The sequence below is a fragment of the Garra rufa genome, chromosome 7 (assembly GCF_049309525.1).
Source record: "Garra rufa chromosome 7, GarRuf1.0, whole genome shotgun sequence".
Classification (NCBI taxonomy): Eukaryota; Metazoa; Chordata; class Actinopteri; order Cypriniformes; family Cyprinidae; genus Garra; species Garra rufa.
Window position 1 is genome coordinate 5,040,535 of NC_133367.1, and position 25,751 is coordinate 5,066,285.

Sequence of the window (25,751 nt, forward strand, 5' to 3'; positions counted from 1 at the left end):
AAAAGTGCATGTCGCATCCGACGACCCTTAAGAAACAAATATCCCACTAGTTTGGGTGTTTTGTGTTTTACATGAAATATAGTTCATCGCAGATTAATAAATAAATGCTGCTATGATAGTTACCTCTTGTAATGTCACAATAGCGGATTGTGCTGTTTACTTAAGTTACACCAATGAAATGAGCTTAATGTGGCAATTTGTGGATCTTAAGTCATCAGCATAATCAATGAGGTGAAATCAGGATCTACTGCCATGAAATAAAGAGGACTTTCAGCATCTCTGGTCATATTGATGAGCCTTAAACACTGACTAAACAACCCATTAATAAGCAGCAAATCATCTCACTTGAAACTGCTCTTTTAAAACATAACACGATTATCTTTTTAAGTATATCCAGAAACTGACAACTTATAAAACCCTTAAAACTACAAGGCATTGAGTACCAGCAACACTGTCACTCCAAACATCTAAACATTCATACAAACGAACATATAAAAACACAAATTCGCTCAGATCTTAACATTTATCTCTCACATGCTAATGTTTTAGTCAGGAAACTAAAGAAAACAATCCAGAAAGTGTGTTTTACAATAACGTAAACACGGGAAGAACAGGAAACTGCTCACCTCAGGAGACTCGACGCTAACTATTGTGAGCGCGCGAGTGATGACGTCATCGGCGCCAGGCGAAATCAACTGTAGATCATCAAAAAGCGCCAAATTCGAATTTAAATGACAAAACGTCTAGAAAACAACACATCGCATGAAAATAACGGTGAAACGGTTACCGATAGACAGACAGTTGATCAGTCCCTGTCAGTTGGGGTAAAATTGCTTAATAGGCACCTTTTATTTTTAAAATACTCCATGGCTTTCAGATATAGCTAAAATGATATATTTAAAAAAATCTGGAGGCAGGGTCAGCCAGCAGACAATACATAAGAAGATAAAAAAGAAAATGTTTACTCAATGATTACTCAAAGCAAATACAAAAAATAGCCAAATAAAAGTAAACACTATCTTCATTGATCTCTCCTTACTGACTACTATTTACTACCACTTGCTGGTGGTCACCTGACAATCTCTGATTTTATGGCCCTAAATGTAGACTTAGGGCCTTCTGTGCAATTCAGCTTCTTGTTCAGTGTCAGTTCTGCGAATTGAAAATACACCTAAAAAAAGTTTTGATCATCACATGAGGTGGTTTTTCAGGCAATTCTAACAAAGGAATATTTCGCAAAACAGCATTGGAAACTTTTTTTTCTCGCAGGTCACAGTCGATAAATTATATCCAAAATCCCACAAAAATCTGTTGCCATGACTTGAAAAATTACGTTTTAGTCACATAACATCGTTAATGGAAATGCTGTCATATCGCAATACTTTTTAATCGACATTTATAAAATAGCACCAACGTTTTGCGCAAATCTGTAATGGAAACACGCATACTGTCTAATTCACTCTGAGATCCTACAATAGGTGCGTTTACATTAACAGATTTGCGCAAAACTTTGGCGGCATTTTATAAATGTTGATTAAAATGTATTGCGAAATGACAGTTTTTCCATTAACGGATGTTAATTGCCTGAAAAAGCCACCTCATGCGAGTGGAAAAAGTTTTTTGCGATATATGGGAGTTTTTGCGCAATTGACGTGTTTCCACCAGAATTCGCAATTTAATTTTGCGCAATTTAAGGGGTAACGCCTAGTGTTATGTTTGGACTTTATGGAGGAACAAAAACTCTGTGAAGGGAAGCTGGATGAATGCAGCACAATAATCTCTTACCTTCAATATCTTCTTTTCATGATCACTGGAAGCCAAACTCAAAATGGAAAATAAAATGAGATTAATCACACAAACCTAAAGCACGACAGAGATCTCTCTTCTGGAGTGTGAATAGCAAAATAAGCATCATAGAATCTACTGATATTATATAGAGACACAATTCACAAGATAATGTTTGTGTAACAATGATAAACAGCCGTTTTATTTAATAACGTGTTTTTTCTTATTTTCTCTAGCACCAAAACACATTCTGCCAGGCTCCCTTTGCAAAATCGCTCAGGTCTTAATGGTTTCCTTCCATACTCGTTATCTGCTGTACACAGTGTTTATTCAAACCAGCAAACACAAATAGCGTGGGAACCGATGAAAACAACACAGAAACGACCTTGTGTGTTAGGATTATTTGGGATGCAATCATCAGACAAATAACACAGACAATAAAAGCTGTTAATAGAATTATTATTGAGTTTAACTCTTGGTAAAGCAAATAAAAAAAGTAAGTGCAAGCAAATGGGCTGAATCTGATTGCCGGTTTATATCTATTTTATTTTTTCAGCAAAAAAACAAGAAAGAATATACTCTCTGTAGCCATTTAAATATAGAGACAACCACTGCATTTTAATCATGATCCAAAACAAAGATGCTGCATACATTAGATAATAATTTCAAAATCTAATTTAATATGCATTACAGGGAGATAGAATGAAAAATATATATACACACACATGTATATTACATAACATTTTCTGAAGACAATCAGAAATTCAGTATTTAGGATTTTGGCAAACAGCGACCTGCTCTGTCTACCACACTATTATCTCCTCTATGCATTCGTCTTCCGCATCTCTGGCCTCTGCTAATGCCCATTTACAGACTTCAGAACTGCTTCCACATAAAGAATATGAATGTGGCTCCTCCTTTGAATGAACTTTCCGGTGCTTCTTCAGGCCTGAAGCCCACAGAAATGTTTTGTCGCATTGATCACAGGTGTGCAGCTCCTCTACACTGTGGCTGTTCATGTGCTCCTTAAGGTGTGACGACTGTCTGAAGCTCTTTCCACACTGATCACAAATGTACGGTTTCTCTCCAGTGTGGATCTTCTTGTGAACCCTGAGACTCTGTTTGTATGCGAAACTCTTGCCACACTGATCACACGAGTGCAGTTTCTCTACAGTGTGGACGTTCATGTGGTCCTTAAGGTGTCCTTGTTGTCTGAAGTTCTTCCCGCACTTATCGCATATGTACGGTTTCTCTCCAGTGTGGATCCTCATGTGAATCTTGAGACTCTTCTTGCATGTCAAACTCTTTCCGCACTGACGGCAGGTGAAGCTTTTCTTGTCTGAAGAGATACGTGAGCGAGTTTTTTCCCCAGTTTTGACATGATGATGTTTCTCCATCAGGTCTGAAATTAATTTAAAAAAAAAATCTTTGTAAGAATGAATTGTAAGATGAAACGTCATAAAAGTACATTTTTAATGCATTCTTATTAAAAAATATAGTGTAATATAGACTGTTTTAATTGAATACAAGCACTGAACTGAACTTTTGTAAACCTTGAAAATGTGTAATTTATGTGGGGAAAGTTATAAACTTAAACAACGTTATTATAGACTTTTAAATTCGTTTTATTTTTAGATTCTTTCCTGTTTCAATCAACAATTTCAGCATTTATTTATTAGTTACCATACGTTTATAGATATAAAACATAAAACATGACTTTCTAGAATAATGAAAGTGCGTGTAGGTTTATTAGTCCTTCACCTTCAAAGTCTGTGGTTAAAGCGCCACCTAGCGATAAAAGGCAGAAAATATACGCAGCGGTAAAAGCATTATTCTGGTTGAGTAGCATCGGTATTTATTAGTGTAGCATCGGTATTTATTAGCGTAGCTACGTTCATTCACGAGTTATTTTCTACTACAAACACTCAATTTGAAGAACTGCTTTAATTCTTTAGTTCTTCAGCCTCAATGATGAAGAATCAAGAATAAACACCAACCTGTTTGTTCTTCAGTGTGATTCATTCTGCAGGGTTCTGGATCTCTCATGTTCTCACTGTCATTCAATAAACTATCCGCAGACTTAACTTAAATTCATCAGCATAATTAACGAGGTGAATGGCGAAAACAGGATCTACTGACATGAAATAAAGAGGATTTTCAGCAGCTGATAATATTGATGAGTCTAAGACTAAACACTCCTTAAACCAGCCATTCGGGATCACCAGCAGATCGTCTCATTTTTGTACATAAGTATTTATGTTCTACTCGACTCAACAAACAGCCAAATAATCATAAAACTGTCGGTTACATACAATAACAACAAATTCGCTCAGATCTTAACAAATTTTCCTTACTTGCTCGTTGTCTGTTGTAAGCGTTTCAATCGGCAGAAGCACAAATAGCGCTGTACCCGACGAAAACAAAGCAGAAATGAACGAAATAGTCAGTGTTTAGTATATTTCAGAGTTGTGTAAACACAAGAAAGCAGCGTAAATGACCAAACTCGTCGCTGGCTGAGCACGCGCGAGTGGTGACGTCATCACCCGGAGCCGCGAACAACGCCAACGGTAGATCATCCAAAAAAGCGGCAAATTACATTTTAAACCACAAAACATAAATTAAACAACATATCAAACAAGCATAAGGGTAAAACAGATGAAGACGAACATACAGACAGCATGTGGGTGAAATATTTATTAGGCAATTAAAAAGCTTTATTAAGAAATTTAAACTTATTTATAAATTTAAAATTAAAACTTAATTAAGGTGCTATACGTCCTCTTTTTTTCCCGGACATGTCCTCTTTTGGAATTAAAAAATGCGTGCAGCGATTCCTAAATCGCCCAAAATGTCAGAGATTTGGCGTTTGCTTTCTACAGTCACCGTTCATTGTGCGCGTTTCTGGTATTGAAGTCTTGCACGGGACTGTTTTCTTAATCCCGCTCCCACAAACAATAATATTTAATATAATTTTCGTGCATCACGGAGTCGCTATCAGAGTATTTAAATGGCTTTAGATGCAGCTGGTATTGAATGTAGGGTTGCCAAATTCCCATTTTTTCGCACGGAATTGGGCTGATTTTTCACTGTTCACTGTAAAACCTAACAGTGGAATTCGTTAAATGAAATGAGTTAATTTAACTCAAAAATTTCTAAAAGTTATTTCAACTCAATACATTTTAGTGATGTAAACTCAAACGCGAATTAGGTTAAGCAGAACTCATTTTAAATAAGTTACTAGAAATTAATTTAATCTATTATTGCCATACACTCTATGTCTATGGCCGATCACAAAATATTTAAAATAAATATAAGCTTAATCCATGATTTCTAATATAGTTTTTCGAGAAGTCACGTTTGTATAATATAGTTCTAGATTATTAGATGTTTCATTACTAGATAAATAGCCTAACTAAATGGTAATATATTACTTTTAATAATAATTAAACAACCATAATAATAAACTATAATAATAACGATAATATAATAAATACAGACATCTATTTCATTTAGATTTAGATTTATAATTTTAAAATAATTACTTTTACTGGAGGCTAAATATTTTCCGGGTTTTTTCAAAAACCGCGCGCATTTTTTCAGTCAATCACGTCTGCTCATCCTCTCACTCATGTCACGGCATCACAGCAGGATGGATTGCGACGTAGTCCTGGAAAATATCAGTCAAGTTAAGCTTTTCAAACTTCTTTATTGCTGTTTTAAGCACTTTCGAACGACTTGTGTTTTATTGTCAACTTTATTGTGTATAACGTTGTCTAGCAAAGATCAAGCAGCTATGGCGTCATTACATCAAAGTTATCAACGGGAGGTGTTAAATATGCAGTGTTAAACACAACGGTTTGTCAGTGATAAATTAATAAATATGTTTTGTGGTTTCTCACAGTCGGACACAAACGAGTCCAGCAATTTTTATTTTTAAACTGGAGAGGCGGCTGACAGACGAACTATCTTCCACATCTTTAACCGTCACTCGCGCCACAGCTCTGAAGCAAGGTAAAGCAAACACACATTCCCTATTTTCAAAAATGTTTAAACTTTTTGTTAATCGTTTTTTATTATTTGCTTTGTCAGTTTCATCTAAATATCGATGTGACGCTGACGTTTAACGTTACTATACTCGCCCAAGCCCGGTGAGGAGCGTTTATACTCTGTTTTGTTAACCTTAAGTTAGTTAACATTTTAGACTGTTATTTGCTCCTCATGTTGTCTTATTTAAAATTCATACTAACAAATTGTCATGTTTTTTACATCAATCTTTTCAGAGCTAAGGGGTGGTGTGATGTCATTGGCAACAAGCTGCTGCAGTAAAAGCCTAAAATGAAGTAAGTAGAATTCACATTATATTTATATGATGGGCTTTAGGATATATACAAATTGATGGGCTTTAGTGTTTATTACGAGATTACAAGATGTAATTTGTCACGTTATAAAAAGTAAAGTTCTTCAGTTTTTATTTTTTGATGATGCAATTGCAATTGTGTCCAGAATTACCAGCAACACAAATTCAATCTCTGCTCTTCTGAAGCAATACTGTAATTTTATGTGAATATTAGATTTGAAATTTAGACCTAAACAATGATCAATGGTGAATACACAGCACAGATGAAAAATGGCAAACCTCAACTAGCATCCCACAAGAATAACATCATGACATCTAAGGACCAGTAATGTTTGTAGTGTGCTACCATTTTGATTCAGTCTGAATTGGCAGAGTGAATGACATCTTAAATTTCAGGTTCTTTTTTATTTTGTGTTGCTTCAGAAGAATACCAGTGAAGTCTTTTAAGTTGTGATTATAGTTATAGTTATATACTTAATTAATACAGATGAAAAAAAGATATTTTATAGGTCTAGGAACATTCCAGTTGCGTAGCTGTCTATGGAGGCTCAGAAAGTTCTCAGATATCATTAAAAATACCTTAAAGGGATAGTTCAAACAAAAATGTTTAACTCAAACCATTGCAGTCTGTCAGTCATATAATGGCAGTCAATAGTTACCAAATCTTTGAGGGGAAAAAAACATACACAGACAAAACCCAATTAAACCCTGCGGCCCGTGGTGATACATTGAGATCTTGAGACACAAAACTGTCTGTCTTGTTCAAGAAACTTAATAGTATTTACATCATTATTTACCTCTGATCCACCGGAACTCTCAGCTGTATGGAGCGTGTTCACAACAACCTGTGCATGGTACGTCAGCGTGCTCTGGCGATTGTAGTCGGTGAAAAGTCAACACTCCCGGATGGGTTTGCACAAGAAAACGTAATCTTTTAGTTTTTAATCAATTGCCAGAATCAGGATAAGTCATTATCATTTTGAGTAGCCACTATGCACTACGTAAACAATGAGTGATGTGTACACATGACAGACCGCTTCTGTGCGTGCATCTACTATGGCAGATCACGTTGACGCATCATGCACCGGCTGTTGTGAGGACAGTAGAACGTTGCGATCGATCAAAGGTAAATAATATTATAAATACTGTTCAGTTTTTTGTACAGACCGATAGTTTTGTGTCTCAAACCTCAATGTATCGTCACGAGCCACAGGGTTTAAATTGGAATACGGGCTTGGAACAACATTAGAGTAAGTAATTCTCATTTTTGGGTGAACTATCACTTTTTCTCTCTGTTCTGTAATAAAGAACCTTAGATTGTCAAATTAAATAGTAAATTAGTAAAATGAGTTTATGTAAATTAAATTAAATCTCTAAAACATTTAGCTGATATTCACATCTGAAAATCCTGCTGATAAACAACTCTGGAAGTTGTGATGTGAAAATTAAAGTACTACAGGTTTTTTGTTTTAAATTGTGTACATACCTTATTGAATAAACACTTTCCCGATCCTTCACACCTTTATTGTAATTTATGAAAATGTAAATATGTCTGATTTGTTTAGATATGATGATATTTGGTGACGTACACTAACAAAACTTTTACTGCATTTAGAAAACGGGAGCCTGATCAGGTGCAGATGGCAGCTGTCACCATCACTGTTAAGGAGGAAGAGGGAACATTATTCTTAAACCCAATGGAATGTCAGCAGAGACCACGTCAACTAGATGAGCCCCAGAGACAGATCATCATTGAAGACCTCATCACCTAGATGGCCATCGACGCAAGACCACGAGAACCAGATGAGTCCTCTCCAATCTGACTTTGTGGCAACCTGGAACTTTTGCGTCTATGTTAATATTAGTCAGTTTCTTTCTTATTCTGAGGTTGCTGTAGCCACCAGGTCTAGTCTGTATCCAGATCAAATGGTCAATGCAGTAAGGTAAAGTTGCTTTGACACAACTTGTATTGTAAAAAGCATTGTATAAATAATTTTGACTTGGATGTTTTGATTGTATCTAAAGATGATGTCTGCCAAGTCTTGGCTCAGTGTACAGGTTTTTTTTTTTTTGCACTAATGTATTCCCTTAAGATTAACAGTACTTTCTATACAAAATTTAAGGAAAACCTTTTTTTTAATATTTTATTTTAAAATTGATCCACTGTGTTTCATATCATTTATTGTTATTATTTTTAATATTATCAATTATAATTAGTATTTTAAAAAGGGATTTTGTTAAACATTTCCTTGTTTTTGCTGTCTTTGCTTATTTGGTGAAAAGTCTGATAAGATAAAGCGTAAATGTTATATTTTTAACTAAACAGATCACTTATTTTTATTTATGCTTTAAAACATTTGTTGTATTTCAATAAATACTTAAGAAAACCCACCTGTTCTGTCATTATTACCAGTGTTTTTGGTACGTCTTATGTAACTTTATTGCTTTGAGTTTGATGAACTTAAACCATCTAAGGCAATCGGTTTCCTCAAACCATTCAAGTAGCAAAAAGTTGATAAGACTTAGTTGGATTTGTTACCTGAATTCAAACTGACTGAGTGGAATAAACTTACATTTTTAAAGTTGAGTTAACTCAAATAATTGCCTAAGCTAATGTTAAAAAGAATAAGTTAATTAAACTCAATGTATATGAGTTTATAGTACTCATATTTTTGGGTTTTACCAAACTTAAATGGTTTAAGGCAATCAGTTTCCTAAAACGGTTTGAGTTACCGTAACTTGTCGGGTTTTACAGTGTTGCTGCGGATTGATTTTCTCCCGTCGGTTAAAAGTTATAAATATTCCATAAATTCCATTTGACTGAAAGGCTTGTATTGAAACATTTTGCATTCTACCTGTGATACAATTGTGGTACATATTAGTTTTGTGAAGGATGGCCACTTTGGAAGCTGTGTTTATGAAAAATCTGCATAACGGTGACTGTAAAATATGTAATTTTGGTATGGAAATAACTTATTTTGATCAAACTAGTACCCCCCAAAATGTAAGAAGTAAAATCATCTATTAACAAATAACATTTACTCAATGAATACTCAAACTAAATACAAAAAATAGCTGAGTAAAAGTGTAAATGAATGAGATGGATCTCTCTCCTTATTGGCTTAGAGATGGGTATAAGGTTTTAATAGTATTACTATTACAATATTGCTTATCGATCTGGTTACGTTATTATTATTTCAAAAACATGAACAGAATTAGCATGGCTTTGTGATCTGACAATGTACAATAATTTATAGCAAAGAAATGCTCCAGTGTAAAGGCATTTTTAGTGTTTAAGGCTTACATAACATTTATAATAAAAGAACAAAGCACAAACAAAATAAAAAAATACAAAAACAAACATACAAATGAAATACACAATGCTTTAAGTTTTTTTTGGTACGGACTAACAGCAGTATTCAGGAAAATAATAGCCTACAAACAAAACTGAAGGAATGAATCAGTAAAATCAAAAATCATCTTCAGACTTGCCAGCGTCACATAACAGAATCTCTGATTTTATGGTCCTAAATGTGGCTCTTAAAGCTTCTAGGGTCCAGCAACACAGAAAATAACCAACACAATCCAAGTTTTTTATTTAACAAAATGGCTAGAATTACAGATTTTCACTGACTGTGAATCTTTTTTTTATGACTGCGTAGATTAGATAAATGATTGAAACTCTTCCCGCATGCAGTGCAGTGATACGGTTCCTCTCCAGTGTGGATCCTCTCATGTGTTTTTAGGGTTTCTGATCGACTGAATCTCTTGTTGCAGTGTGAACACTCATAAGGTTTCTCTCCAGTGTGGATCCTCTCATGTTTTTTCAGGGATCCTAACTGACTGAATCTCTTGTCGCAGTGTGAACACATGTAAGGTTTTTCTCCAGTGTGGATCCTCTCATGCATTTTCAGAGTTTCTGACTGAGTAAATCTCCTTTCGCAGTGAGAACACTCGTAAGGTTTCTCTCCAGTGTGGATCATCTGATGGAGTTTCAATTGATCAGCTGTAACAAAAGTCTTCTCACACTCAAAGCACATGTGATCTCTCACACCAGTGTGTATCTTCTGATGTAGTTTTAAAATATGCAGCTGTGAAAAACTCTTTCTGCATAAAGAACATGAATGCGGTTTCTCCTTCGTATGAACTTTCAGGTGATTCTTCAAGTTCGAAGCCCTCAAAAATGTTTTCCCACATTGATCACATTCATGTGGCTTCTCTCCAGTGTGGATGTTCATGTGGTCCTTAAGGTTTGAGGATTTTGTGAAACTCTTCCCGCACCGATCACATGTAAACGGTTTCTCTCCAATGTGGATGTTCATGTGAACTTTGAGACTTTTGTTGCATGTCAAACTCTCTCCACACTGAGTGCAGGTGAAAAATTTCTCATCTCTTCTATTCTTAAAAACGTTCTGTTTGGTTTGAAAATGACTCAAAGGTTTTTCACCAGCTTTGATGTGATGTTTCTCCTCCTCTTCATTCGGTTCTTCATCCTCCTCTTTTACTTCAATCAACCCTAAAATGAAAGCAAAAAAATATCATAAAGATTATAAATGATATTTGCTTAAATTCCAATTCAGGCAAAATATCAGGATCTCAGTGCTGCGTTTGACACTGTCGATTATAACATACTTCTAGAGAAACTGGAAAACTGAGTCTGGCTTTCTAGGATGATCCTCAAATGTTTCAGGTCACACTTAGAAAGGACAGGTAATTATGAGTATAGGACAGCAAAAGTCTAAGTGGAGTCCCACAAGGCTCAATTTTCAGACCAATCTTGTTCAGCCTGCGTTTTCTAAAAAAAATAAAAATAAAACTGCTGGAAGTGTAATATTCTTCTTGTTCTTTAGCCTCACAGATGAACGATCAAGAATAAACACCAACCTGTTTGTTCTTCAGTGTGTTTCATTCTGCAGGGATCTGGGTCGCTCATGCTCACTGTCCTTTATTTCTTCCTGATGCTTTGATGCTCGTCTTCACTTGTAGGCTGATGGGAATATTCCAGTATTTATTGCTGAACTGCTGTGGGAGGAGCTTCAATGAAGGTGCAACTGTTGTGGGAGGAGCTTTACTGAATGTGGTTGAGTGGTTGAAGCAGATCTGCCAAAATCAACAATAAATAAGTTACTGGCTTTGTGTCAGACAACATCATGAATTGTTAACTGCATACACTCCTGACTAATATTTAGAGAACTTTTAGAACTATCAATGAGACACAACTAGTTATATTTGTAAATTGAACAGCTGGCTGTTCAAGTGATGTGACAAGCATTAAACATTTTATATATATATATATATATATGTGTGTGTGTGTGTGTGTGTGTGTGTGACCCTGGACCACAAAACCAGTCTTAAGTCGCTGGGGTATATTTGTAGCAATAGCCAAAAATACATTGTATGGGTCAAAATTATTGATTTTTCTTTTATGTCAAAAATCATTAGGAAATTAAGTAAAGATCATGTTCCATGAAGATTTTTTGTAAAATTCCTACTGTAAACCTATCGAAATGTAATTTTTGATTAGTAATATGCATTGTTAAGAACCTAATTTGGACAACTTTAAAGGTGATTTTCTCAGTATTTTGATTTTTTTGCACCCTCAGATTCCTGATTTTCAAATAGATGTATCTCGGCCAAATATTGTCCTATCCTAACAAACCATACATCAATAGAAAGCTTATTTATTGAGCTTTCATATGATGTATATATCTCAGTTTTGTGAAATTTAACCTTATGACTGGTTTTGTGGTCCAGGCAATGCATTTTCTTGTCCCAGAAATATATTTTGGTATATGAAGGTTGAAACTTAATATATTTCCTATTTCAAAAAATATTGAGCTTCCCTGTTTGCAATGTATATTTAGCATATATTTCACATTTATTTTGGCCAAAAAAGTTTATTTTTTTCCATATGGGTCAGCAGGATTATGCGCCCTGCCACAAAGCAAAAATGATTTAAGAATGGTTTGAGGAGCACAACAAGTTTGAAGTGTTGACTTGGCCTCCAAATTCCCCAGATCTCATTCCAATAGAGCATCTGTGGGATGTGCTAAACAGACAAGTCAGAACCATGGCAGGCCCACCTCGTAGTTTACAGGACTTAAAGGATCTGCTGCTAACATCTTGGTGCCAAATACCACAGCACACAATCAAGAGTCTAGTGGAGTCCATGCCTCGATGGGTCAGGACTGTTTTGGCAGTAAAAGGGGACCAACAATTTTATAAAGGTGGTAATAATGTTATGTATTAGTCTGGTGAGTACACATAAATTGCCAAGGCAAAAATCATGGCAATTACAGAAAAGATCTATTGACATGAAATAAAGAGGATTTTCGGCAGTTCTAATAATATTGATGAGCCTTATGCTGATGATACACGGGGCAACTTTTTGAGCAATTTTATTGGGCAACTTTTTTTTTGGCAATATTGTTTGGGAACTTTCCCATTGAAAATGGGTAACAGATTTCTATCTGGATAATTTAGATCAATCGTGGGCCCTGTATCTCACCTGGTTGCCAATTCACGGCAACATTTGCCAAAGTTGCCCGGCAACATTGCTCAAAAAGTTGCCCAGTGTATCATCAGCCTTAGACTATAAACAATCAATAAACAAGCCATTCGGGATCAGCAGCAGATCATCTCAATTTATTCTTTTTATAGAGTTTTATAGTGTAGAAACAAATTATTAGAGTCAGAATATTTGCTGGAATCTGATTAAACCAATCTTCATTAACAACACAGGTTAATAACAGAGCTTGTAACTTTAGAAATAAAAGTAAAGCAGCACTTAATACGGTTTTACATCCATTCGCTCCAGCAATATTACTCTAAAAGAGAACATACAAAAGCACAAAATCGCTCGAGTCTTAACATGTTTTCCTCAAATGCTCGTTTTCTGCTGTAGGGCCTACTCTGTGTGTATTCAAGCAAGCAAACACACGAATAGCGCTGTAACCGATGAAAACAACGCATAAATGACCGTGTGTATTGCTGCTTAAACAAGTTGTATTTTACAATTGTGTAAATACGCAGATTTTAGCGAACAGTTTAACTCACCTCAGAAGACTGAAAGCTTTGACAGCTCTTGATGCTTCATATCAGTCAATGACTTAAAAGACAGCGTTTGTGCACGAAGGCACTCGGTGAAACTGATTTCGGACAGACTTCGATGTAGAAAATGTCTCTCATTAAAAAAAAAATCGGACTTGTTGAGAGCGAGTGAGCCACACACGCCTGAAAAGTGAAGTCAAATCATTTCATCTGCAGATCGCTCATAAACCCCGCCCCTCTGCATGTAAACAAATGGTGCGTGAAGGAAAGTAAAACAATCTAATTACACTTCAAATAATCTTTTCCCAAAGACTGTTTCTGTCATTTTATGTAGTCACGTTGATGAATTTTCACGTGTCCGTTTTTTAATTGGTTTGGTTTTAGATCTCATTGTTGAAAATCGGTGTAAATTATTTAATAGACCTACTTGTAGTAAGTTTAATATAGTTTTTCAGACTGTACAGAATTCAATCTGTGATCCCAAAAATACCTTTATTTTTAAATATCCTAATGGAAACTTGACAGTGAAAACATGTCAAGTTGCAATTATGATTCAATGTATTGATGTCCAATTAAAACGAAAAGACAGTATTATTTATTTATTTATTTATTTATTTATTGTCATGTTCGTTGTTAAGGCTGGTAAGGACAGATTTATTGCTTAAGGCATTATTGTGTCTCAAGATGATCTACTTACTGTGAATGTGTTTTGTATGCCTAAGTAAAGAAGATGAATGACTGAAACTCTTCCCACATTCAGTGCAGTGATACGGTTTCTCTCCAGTGTGGATCCTCTCGTGTGATTTCAGATGGGCTGACTGACTGAAACTCTTGTCGCAGTGTGAACACTTGTAAGGTTTCTCTCCAGTGTGGATCCTCTGATGCCGTTTCAGTTGATCAGCTGTAATAAAAGTCTTCTCACACTCAAAGCACATATATTCTCTCACACCAGTGTGTATCTTCTGATGTTCTTTTAAGTTTTGCAGATGTGAAAAACTCTTTCCACACAAAGGACATGAATGTGGTTTCTCGTTTGAATGAACTTTCAGGTGATTCTTCAGGACTGAGTACATCAAAAATGTTTTGCTGCATTGATCACATGCATGCAGTTTCTCTCCAGTGTGGATGATCATGTGTCTCTTAAGGATTGCTGGTTGTATGAAACTCTTCCCGCACTGATCACATGTGAAGGGTTTCTCTCCAGTGTGGATCCTCATGTGAACATCAAGATTCTGTTTGCATGTCAAACTCTTTCCACACTGAGTGCAGGTGAAACTTTTCTTGTCTCTTCTTTTCTTTAAATCTTTCTGTTTAGTTGGAGAGCGACTCAAAGGTTTTTCTCCAGTTTTGGCATGACGTTTCTTCTCCTCTTCATTCAGTTCTTCATTCTCCTCGTTTTCATCAATCAACTCTGAAATGAAAGTATAATGTTTCATTTTCAGTAAATCAGAGAGAAATGTAAAAAGAAAGGACATTATAGTCAGAAAGTAAATAAACTTTACAAGTTTATACAAAGTGCTGCTTCAACTATATTATTGAACAGCTTAATATATATTCCTATTACAACAAATCAAAATCTGGCAAACTGAAGCTTTATAACCTTACTGTTCTTCAGCCTAATTTTTGAAGGATCAAGAATAAACACCAACCTGTTTGTTCTTCAGTGTGTTTCATTCTGTAGGGTTCTGGATCTGTCATGTTCTACTGTTGTCGTGGAAAAACACTAAATCTGTTATTAAATGAGAAGCTAAGAATGAAAAACCTTCTTTTTAATCCTTTGATTCTAGCAAAAATGGTCAATCTAACACACACGCTCTGTAGTAAGACAAATCAGTAATAGAGTAGGTTATATCTCTTTTTTACTGGTAAGGATCGACTTTGACCTTCAGCTTTATCTCTTCAAACTAGTTCTAACCAGTCTTAGACATTCTTTAGGAATGGTTTAGCCATATATACAGCAAAAATACTGAAGGCCATCATAATTTAAGTCCTTATGTCTAGAAACCACACATTTGTAGTGTAAAATGGACATGCTCAATCTAAAAGATATAAATGATGTGACAGACCAGTTTTAGAACTGTAGTGTACGCACAAATCTTTATTACCCAGCAAACAATATTTGGTTTTCAGAATGTTCCCAGAACATTAGTTTTTAGTTTATAGAACATTATTTTGTTAAGGGTTGTTTTTGGTTAGCCAGGAAGGTAACATTAGTTTTTAGTTTGTAGAACTTTATTCTAATGTTAATCTAATTCTCTCCTTTTGTTAATATAACTTTCCCTGAACGTTGGTTTTTGGCTCCCATAATAGTATTTTAACGGTTTGTTTTTGGTTAGCGAGTAAAGTTTTCTTAACAGGAAACAGAATGTTAGTTTTTGGTTAGTAGAATTATATTTTGACATACAATAATCTGTATGGACGCCTAAACAGTAAGATCATGGGGTACTCACCCTTACGAAAATGAATCATGCTATAGGCCTTTTTTTTGGCATATTGAACTACAATTTGTAACTACTTCAAATACCATGGTTAAACCAAATACCATATTTAACTATGGTAACCATGGTGTTTAGTTTATAGTTCTTTTTTTTTTTTTTTGTATTAAAACTGCTTGGTTAATTGTTTTAAAGGCAGATTTTTACATTTCTTCAGCACCAAATAAAATGAACACAATTTATGGTTTATAAAATATGACACTTATTCACAGATATTATAAAATAAATAAACAAATACTTTACATAAAGATATCAGTAGCTACATGAATTTCTTACCACTGAAGTGTACAGTTTGTACAGCGAGACATCCTTCTCTCAATCCGTAAAAAACGTCTAGCTTAACATCATGTTCTGTTGTCTCGTCAAATTCTTTCGAAATCATATTTGCTCTCAGAACCAAAATAAATTTTAACTAACCATTCAGTAAAGAGATCCATAAACTAAAGAGTCAGTCAGCCAGTAAAACGAAATGACCGTTAATTTTTAAATTTCGCGAGTGCGCGGCTCTCTGTGGAAGACAGGTGAAAGCGCGTGCTGGAGCAGAGCGTGCAAATTAGAGGCGCGCAGTAAAAGAAGATAAAACAACCCACGAATTTATGACTTCTACTATTCCTAACCCTGTCCTTACAAATTAAAGCTCGTTTTCATTTTTCTAATTTCTGTGTTTTAGTAAATGCTGCTTTAAACGAATTTAATGGCTCTGAATAGGTCATTAAACAGAAAAATTTGCAACGTTTTTATTGGAAAGATAGTTTACAGGGTTATAAAAATAACCTGAAAATAACCATTAGGGAACGTTCCGAATAAGTTATTTTAGGTTGCTAAAACAATAACCACCAAACCCCTGCAACATGGGAACTTATTTTACGGTTGCAAAATAATAACCTAAAGATCATTAGGGATTTGAATTATTTATTTTTAGGTTGTAATAACAACTACCTTGCTATGTTCTGGGAGCGTGATTTTATGATCGCAAAATGAATAAATAAATGAATGAAAATAAAACCTAAAAAGAACATTTCTAGAATGTTTCTTGGTTTTCAAAAAAATAACCAAACGGCAACCAAATCCTTAAGGGGAACGTTCTGTGTTTAATGGAAATTCAAAAACGACCTCATATGTTGTTGCATAAACAAACGGTGTATTTTACGATTGTGTAAATATGCGAAAAGTCACGAAGAGCTCAACTCAACTGAGAAGACTCTGCCTCCGAAAGCTTTGGCAGCTCTTGAAGCCACATCAGTTTTAATGACTTTAAAGACAGCGTTTGTGCAAGAAGGTACCTTGCAAAACTGATATGAGGCAGACAATGTGACAACGTTAGAGTGTTAATTTTTCAGTAAGTTTTATGTTATTTGGTGTTATAGTTAAATAGGGTCTGAAGTCACGATTGACAGTAGTGTTTTCCTCTGTTCCTTTGAGTAAAGCAGACAATTTTAACTTTTACTTTTTTAACGCAATGGAATAATGTATTCTTGATGCGTGCAGAATCAGCAGAAAAATAAAAAATAGACAATACAAGTTGTTGATAGAATTACGAACTAGTTTTTATTATTTGTGAAGCAAATAAAAAAAGTTAATAAAAATACTAACGAATGAGACAGAGCTCTTTATTTAAGATCTTGTAAGAAGTGTTCTCTTTCTTCTTATGTTTTTAAATCGTTCATTTATATTAAAAGGAGTTAATACTAATGTTGTGCACCAGAGGGAGCCACAGGATAACAATTCCTTTTTGGTCTCAAAATTTAAACCGTACAATATATTGTTCTATATAGTACATAGTTCATGTTACTTGTTAGGTCTAATTAAGACAGATTTACAGAAGACATTTAAGAGCTCAAATCATAGTAAAAACAATGAAACAAAGCTTATTACAATAATTTGGTGGCTGACATGCCACAAACAATGAATGGACGTAATTATTAAAAAAGTTAATTATTATTTCCAAGCATTTACTGGCAGTCAAACAGCTTTTGAATAGTCTCATAACATTATATACTTCAGAAAATACAAGAATATTTAAGTTAACCCAACTGAAGCCCACTTTAAGCAATAGCATTTTTTTGGGGAGGATGTGGAATCAGACCTGAAAGTGCTGGATCTGAAGATGATCTTCTAACTGTGAATGCTTTTTCTATGCGAGTGCAAAGAAGATGATTGACGGAAACTCTTCCCACATTCAGTGCAGTGATACGGTTTCTCTCCAGTGTGGATCCGCTCATGTTTTTTCAGGTCTCCTGTATGACTGAATCTCTTGTCGCAGTGTGAACACATGTAAGGTTTCTCTCCAGTGTGGATCCTCTCGTGCAGTTTCAATCGTTGAGCTGTAATAAAAGTCTTCTCACACTCAAAGCACATATAATTTTTCACACCAGTATGGATCCTCTGATGGACTTTTAAACTTTGCAACAGTGTAAAACTCTGTCCACATACAGAACATGAATGTGGTTTCACCTTTAAATGCACATTCCGGTGCTCCTTCAGGTTTGAAGCCCACAGAAATGTTTTTCCACATTGATCACATTCATGCAGTTTCTCTCTGGTGTGGATGTTCATGTGCTCCTTCAGTTTCGGTGATTGTGTGAAACTCTTCCCGCACTGATCACACGTGTATGGTTTCTCTCCAGTATGAATCCTCTCATGTGATTTCAGATTTCCAAACTGACTGAATCTCTTTCCACATTGTAAACACTTGTAAGGTTTCTCTCCAGTGTGGATCATCTGATGCAGTTTCAATTGTTGCGCTGTAATAAAAGTCTTCTCACACTCAAAGCACATGTGATCTCTCACACCAGTGTGTATCTTCTGATGTACTTTTAAAGTGTTTAGTTGTGAAAAACTCTTGCCGCATAAAGAACATGAATGTGGTTTAAAGTTTGAATGAACTTTCAGGTGCTCCGTCAGGCCTGAAGCCCTCAAAAATGTTTTGCTGCATTGATCACATTCATGCAGTTTCTCTCCAGTGTGGATCCTCATGTGAACCTCAAGATTACGTTTGCTCGTCAAACTCTTTCCACACTGAGTGCAGGTGAAAAATTTCTCATGTCCTCTTTTCTTTAAACCTTTCTGTTTGGTTTGAGAGTGACTCAAGGGTTTTTCTCCAGTTTTGACTTTATGTTTGTCCACCTCTTCATTCAGTTCTTCATTCACTTTGGTTTCTTCAACCAACTCTAAAATGAAATGAAAATGTTTAATTTCTAGTAAATCTCAGAGAGAAATATTAAAAGGACATAAAAGTCAACCCTGATGTAACAGTGGAAAGTAGAAAATTGCTATACAAAAAATGTAATCATTATAATTTTTATTCATTTAAATGAAACTTTCCATGTATGTGGTACAATGATCTTCCAGTTATTTATTTTTATATTACAGGTACAAATCCCATATTTTTATGATGAGAACTATATTACAGTTTTTTTCAACTGCTAACAAGCATTGTTCAATACTGAAGCCACATTTTCAAAACTGTTCACACATTAGCGATACAGAAGCCTATGTGGTCCAAACTGTGAATCCACACCACAAATGTCTAATATAAGTATTTTTTGCTGAAGAAAAATGCACCCACTTTATAGAAAATGTCTTTATTATTTTCTGCTTCAACTACATTATTGCACAGCTCTATATATTTAATATCTATATATAAATTGCTTAATGCTTTATGTCCATAATCTTCTTAAGCCTCTTTAATGAAGGAACAAGAATAAACACCAACCTGTTTGTGTTTCAGTGTGTTTCATTCTGCAGGTTTCAGGATCGGTCATATTCTCTCTATTGTTGGGGAAAAATTCTAAACATAAAAATCAGTGTAAGAAACAAAACATCTGCTAATTGACCTATATTTTACATTTTTCGTTTGTGTTTATATGAAACAAGGTTTGTCACAGATTAATTAATAAATGCTGTTCTGATAGTTACATCTTGTAATGTCACTGATAGCTGATTGTGTCAATTGTTTTAGTCTGTTGACACCAATAAAACTTAAGAAAACACATGCAAATAGAAAAAGCATGAGCAAATTAAGAAAACATCTTCAAACAAACTTCAAATACACACAACGCAACCAAATACAGAAAAGCTTTGAAAGTAGAACAGCCCACAACAAAAATGTTTCAAGGGGACCTTAAAGTGCATATTGCAGGTTAGAGACTCCGGTGAATTGATGTATAGAAAAATAATGTAGGAACCAGATTTTCTTTAAAATATACTTCAAAATACGCTATTAAGGCTTCTAGAGTCGTTTTTGTGAGAGAATTTTACTTCCGCATCTGAAAAACTGGCAAACCGGTAGTGACGTAACGAGAGGGAGAGCGGTCAATGTAAACCATAGGAAAACAATGGATCGCAATGACTGTTCGGACGCAGAGAACATTTAAAATGTTTATTTACACTCGTATGACGAACCACAGACACAAATATGAGACTGCTATGTGGCCAAGAGGGCAGGGACATGCCAGGATTAAACAGAACAGCGGTCAGAGGAGACAAATTAAGTTGTGGTGTGAGGAGAACAGGGCAGGTGTCTGTGAGAGATCAGTGTTAGCTGACGATATCTAATCGGGCAAAATCATAGCATTTGTCATCTAAAAGTATTGATTCTACTTACCAGTAACACAAACGAATGATCGTTGATCAAGCGTGTCATACTCATTAATATCCGACGCAAACGTTACGTGATATAGCGGGTTTTTATTAGCGCGCGCGCGAGAGAGATAAACACCTTTTTGTTTTATTATATGCTTATATGGGAAATACCCCCAAACTTGATGTGCTGTCTCTGACTCTGCACCCAGGCTTTGAGGCTTGCTGTCTGAAATCAAAATAGGTTCTACATATAGCTTAAATGCATTTTAGGCAGGGGCATCTCCAGGCCAGCAGACATGAGTAAGCTTATGGTAGAGATCATTTATTACTCTGAGCTAAATACTTACAAATAAAAAACGTACAAATAAACAGTAACATTTTATCTCAATTACAGTTTGACTATATTTAGGTGACAAATACATGTAAAGTAAAACTTTTTGATGCCATTGGTAAAAGACATTTAATATTGACAGCATAAAGTTGTGTGCTCATCAGGAAGCCCTTACCTGCATGTGTTGTGTCAGCTATTAGACAGTTTACAGAGGAAGGATTACTTTATAAAGGTTTTGAATGGCCCCATTTTGGTGACAAACAATAAAAAATAATCACAATCACAAATTGTCTTACTGTATACATTTTTTATGAAGTTTACAACATATATATCAAGCAGAGCTGCTTTTATGGCTAATTCAATTCAGTTTAATTTATACAGCAATAAATCATAAATATTATTTCATAGTACTGTTAATACCCAACTTAAAATACAACATTGCAACTGTTAATATATACATGTAGATGTACAAAACATATACTACTGAAAGAAAACTATTTTCAGTGTGGGTATCACACTAATGTGTGACATTAGTGAAGGTTAATAACAGCTGTCTCCACTGCTTCAGATCTTCACACAGCCTCATGTCTTGCAATGTCTCCCAAAGCCCTATAAACAGAACACATGACAATACATTACAAATTAGCTGTGCAAACAATGTGAACAAGCTGTAACTAGACTTGATGATTATAATATTAACAAACTGAGGATAACTGACCAGTAATGCCTTCTCCTATATGGTACCGTTTTTACACAGTTCTTAAAATGATATTGCTAATGCTTACAAGCTAGCTACGGTGCTTTACAAAAACGTATACACATCTCGTTGTTTCATTATTTAAATAAATATGTTCACGGATTTGGTATTTATGAGAAGTTGTGAGAAGAAAAACAAGACTTACGGTGCAGTTCACGTTTTCGTCGAGCTGCATCTCTGACGGCTTCGGACGAACCACAGTCTGACAGCGGACCCGATGAAGCTGCTTTGTGCACCGAAGGAACTGCACCGGCTCTGAGCCTCACTTGGTTCTTGCTTCAGCATCTCATGTTGAACTGCATCATATCGCCGGGATGATAATCCTCCAGAGTAAAGTGAACGCGTTTTTCGAAGCAGATGCATTAGTATAGGCCCGTCACTTCATCCGCACAAACGCACCCATATACAGAAGATAGCACCGTTCTTTTTATTGTAAGTAAACCCGTGGACACGATGTCCTGACAGGCTGGAGTTTGTGCAGCCTCCATAAATACAATAATTTACCATGACGATGATCAATTAAAATTAAAAATAACTACCGAAAACACACTAACTCAAGACTGCTCCTACTGAATAGCATCAGAGCTAGGCGAACGACTCCCTCTCGTGACGTCATATGACGCGGTGTGGAAAAAAAAGTTGTTTTTGAGAGCTGTCAAGGAAACCGTCACTTTGTCTTCTAAATTTGTGCCCTTAGGTCTTGTAAAATATTTTCAAATAGCGCATTAACGGTTCGTATAGTATTTTCATTCACGAATATATGTTTATCTCAAATTTTTTTTTAACCTGCAATATGCACTTTAACAACCCTTGCGAACATCAACCATGGTTTTATTATAATATTGAGCATATTGATTGCCATTTGTATAGCCACAGCTGGACAAATATCATGGTTAAACTATGGATAGTGTAATAAAACCATGGTTAATTTGAGGTTACCACTAACCATGTTTTTTTTAAAATAGTATATTACCTGTAATATTTGCAGCACATGTTGTCAAACTGCTGACGTTTTCTTAATTTGCTTGTTTTTCTTAACAGCTCTGATAAGACTGATGAGCCTCAAACTATAAACAATCATTAAAGCTGCAAGAAGTAACTTTTTTGTTTATTTTTTGATTATATTACCACTCTAATATATGAAAAATAAATGTGATGTTTCTTTCCTGTTTAACTAAACCAGTCTGCAGACGCCAGAACTGGCGCATAAATACGGTTTTAACCGTTAAAACAAATTAGAAATAACCTTGTAGGATGCTGATTAAAAAAACTGCGTCTGATGTTTCTTATGGATGTAAAAAAAATAAGCGAAGTGTGCAAACAGCTCACCTCACCTCAGAAGACACCGCAAACGCGCTGACTGAATGAGGAAGGAAACTAGAGGTGACGTCATGACGGCGACGCCAGAATAACGGTAGTTTATCAAAACGCGCCAAATACAGTCACAGGCTGCGTTCGAAACCGCATACTTCCATACTATATAGTAGGCAAAAAGCAGTAGGCGAGCAAAAAAGTATGTTTGAATGTCCAGTATTCATAAAAGAGTAGGCGAGAATTAGTAGGCGAGTGCACTAATTCTCGCGAGATTCGGATGAACGTATACTTAAAGTGCGTTCGAATATGCCTACTTACCTACTATATAGTAGGAAAAAAAGAGTACGTGAAGAAAGAAGTACGTTTGAAACCTCAGTATTCATAAAAGAGTAGGCGAGAAATCCCCGGATGTCCTACTGCTTCAGCCCAGATTCTGAAGTGTTCATCCGATGCACACTTTTCAGTCCCAGGAGGGCAAAACGTCATCATCGAGCGTGATTGGGAACCGCAACGAGAGTGTTTACAAATGTATTACAAACCAAAACACGGTTCCCTGTCTTAAAATCGTATTTGTTGAGCTACTGTATCGTAAACTGCTGATTTGCATAAGGTGTCAATACGTGTAACGTTAAAGTATATTTGTGATTTCGCTGTAAAACACGTTTTATTACGTATAGCGACCATAGCATCTTAAAGATGATTACTAAATGTTTAACAAGTGACAGGAACATGTTCTGAGAGAATTAAATGAGCACATAACAACACCAAACAGACATCTAAACGAGTGATGGACGTTATGTGAGTTTATGTAGAATTATCTGTTGTCAACACTGCTTTAGATTAATGTAATGTAAATAAACATATAGTTAGTAAACAAGTAAACCTGAGTTATCTATTTCATTTGTCTAATAGTTCTGTTGATAAATTCAGGAGCATTTGTATTGGTTAAAAAGCCAATGAACACAACAGCTACCTCATAAATGTAGTATTGAGCACACGAATCAGAGGGAACTGAATCTTGTTGGATGTTACAGGGACAGATGAGACAAGTATGCTTGTCTGGTGAAGAGTGGCTGATGAAGCAGTGCTGCCATCAAAGGCTTTGAGTGAGTACACTACAGACATCTATTTAAACTTTAAGTTGCAGTTTATTAATAATAAAAAAAACTTTAAGCACTTTTCTGATTCTAGATTTCTGTGCCTTTGTTGCAGATATTTTGCGGTGGAGCAGGACCTGAAAGGAAAGGTGACAGCAGCATTTGTGGGGAAGAAAGTTAAATCTGTAACTTAATATAAAGTTTGGTAATTTTGTTACTTCTAATACAGAGATCTAATGAAATTGTGCTGTTAAAATGACAACTTTTGTATTGTATTTGTGCATCTTTGTATGATCTGAAATGTCTGCTGCAGACTGGTGTGTGCATCGAGAAAAGAGAAATCCACAGCAGCATCCTGGAAATGGTCAAGTGCCATCGATGAGACCCTCCATCACTCCACCTGCTCTTTGTCTCATCTGGACCAGATGTTGCTGTGGTCTCTTCATCCTCAGAGACCAAAGAGCCAGCGAGAGCATCTAGAGAAAGACTAAAATACCAATATGTCTGAATAAAGCTTTGTTCCATGTGTCTTTATTTATGTTCATGGTTATTTTATTATTTTAGTCATATATCCATGTTGTTATCAGTAAATTAAATATAAGTTTCATTAACATATGCATTAACTATTACTTGATTTAAAAAAAAAAAACATGCTTGTTTTACTAAAAAAATTAAATTAATTATAGGTCAGCATTTATCATTATTATTGATCAGTGCATTCTGAGGTAATCTTAATTTCTAAGTGTAAAATCCTCAAAAAACTCCTGGTACACTGATCTTCCAGTTATTTCTTTTTATATTACAGGTACAAATCCCATATTTTTATAATGAGAACTATATTACAGTTTTTTTCAACTGCCCAAAAATCATTCTAATTATTTCATGGCATTTAGATATAACGAAAATGATGAAATTATTTATTATTGATGCAAGTAGAATCAGCAGACAGAAATGGACAACAAAAATTATTGATAAAAAGAGTAACACGTTTTATCCATGATTACTTGAAAATTAATGAGATTAGAGATCTTTCTTTGGTTTACAAGCAAGCAAGAACAGGAAGAGAAGGAAAGAAACGCCCTGCTGCAAAGTTAAATTCTAGTAAATATGTCAGCATTTAAATGTTATAAGCACACAGCTCAAACATTGACTTTCAACATTCAGTAACGCTTATATTACCACTTTATTTTATAAAAAATAAACATATGCACAGAATATTTAATGTCCAAATGACTGATTCCTGGGATGTTTCTTTCCTGTTTAACTAGACGCCAGAACTGGCGCATAAATAGGGGTTTATCCGTTAAAACTATTTAGAAATAACCTTGTAGGATGCTGATTTAAAAAAAAAAAAAACTGCGTCTGATGTTTCTTATGGATGTGTAAATATATCCAAACAGATCACCTCACCTCAGAAGACACAGCAAACGCGCTGACTGTATGAGGAAGGAAACTAGCGGTGACGTCATGACGGCGACGCGAGAATAACGTAGTTTATCAAAACGCGCCAAATACTGCTCACAGTCACAAGGACCGGAGATTTGTAATATTTACAAAAATAAAACTAAAACAGTTTATGCAAACAAACGAGCTCATACAATCTCAATCATGTGTAGGGTGAAAAATTATTTATTAGGCAGTTAAAGGGTATATTTATCGTGAAATTTATAATGGAAAGTCTAAAACGCAATAATAGCAGTTTGTGGCTTTCAGATGAACCGAAAAGGATGAATTGAATGACTCTTGATGCAAGTAGACAATAAAAATGAACAATAAAAGTTATTGATAACATGATTATTACTGAGTTTAATTCGTCATAACTTATTAGCCAAGTTATAACGTTAGCCAAGCTTACGAGACTAGCCGTGCACCCACTGCGCAACACGACATTTTCACGGTTGTCTTTTCGTCTTTTGCAAATTTTTCTTTCAGGTTTTATGCCGCGTTCCAGGCAGGTTTTTGAGTTAGTAAATCACGACTT

The 25,751-nt window shown here is 35.2% G+C and overlaps 2 protein-coding genes and 1 long non-coding RNA gene across 5 annotated transcripts in view; 1 reads left to right on the forward strand and 2 right to left on the reverse strand.

Moving 5' to 3' along the window:
• Positions 1-2,080: 2,080 nt before the first annotated feature.
• Positions 2,081-4,286, reverse strand: LOC141338695 (uncharacterized). 2 transcript variants are annotated; one of them, XM_073844308.1, is made up of 3 exons: positions 4,140-4,286; positions 3,783-3,919; positions 2,082-3,187 (listed from the first exon to the last, which is right to left on the reverse strand). In XM_073844308.1, exons 2-3 carry the CDS (start codon positions 3,829-3,831, stop codon positions 2,589-2,591), a joined length of 648 nt encoding a protein of 215 aa, XP_073700409.1. In that variant the 5' UTR covers positions 3,832-3,919; positions 4,140-4,286; the 3' UTR covers positions 2,082-2,588. The 2 variants fall into 2 exon arrangements, with proteins under 2 accessions (XP_073700410.1, XP_073700409.1); XM_073844309.1 differs by having other exon boundaries at positions 2,081-3,187; positions 3,783-4,286.
• Positions 4,287-9,646: 5,360 nt separating this feature from the next.
• Positions 9,647-25,751, reverse strand: part of LOC141337859 (uncharacterized) — a 46,508-nt gene continuing 30,403 nt past the window's right edge. Inside the window, exons 6-9 of the mRNA XM_073843440.1 lie at positions 17,828-18,857; positions 15,695-15,703; positions 13,886-14,404; positions 9,647-10,537 (exon numbers count right to left, since the gene is read on the reverse strand). Of these exons, the coding sequence (XP_073699541.1) occupies positions 9,769-10,537; positions 13,886-14,404; positions 15,695-15,703; positions 17,828-18,857 (2,327 nt within the window). The 3' untranslated portion in view covers positions 9,647-9,768. The remainder of the gene's footprint in view (positions 10,538-13,885; positions 14,405-15,694; positions 15,704-17,827; positions 18,858-25,751) is intronic.
• Positions 22,993-24,285, forward strand: LOC141338703 (uncharacterized). 2 transcript variants are annotated; one of them, XR_012355873.1, is made up of 4 exons: positions 22,993-23,201; positions 23,708-23,779; positions 23,886-23,919; positions 24,084-24,285. It is a non-coding gene; the product is annotated as an uncharacterized lncRNA (long non-coding RNA). The 2 variants fall into 2 exon arrangements; XR_012355872.1 differs by having other exon boundaries at positions 23,886-24,285.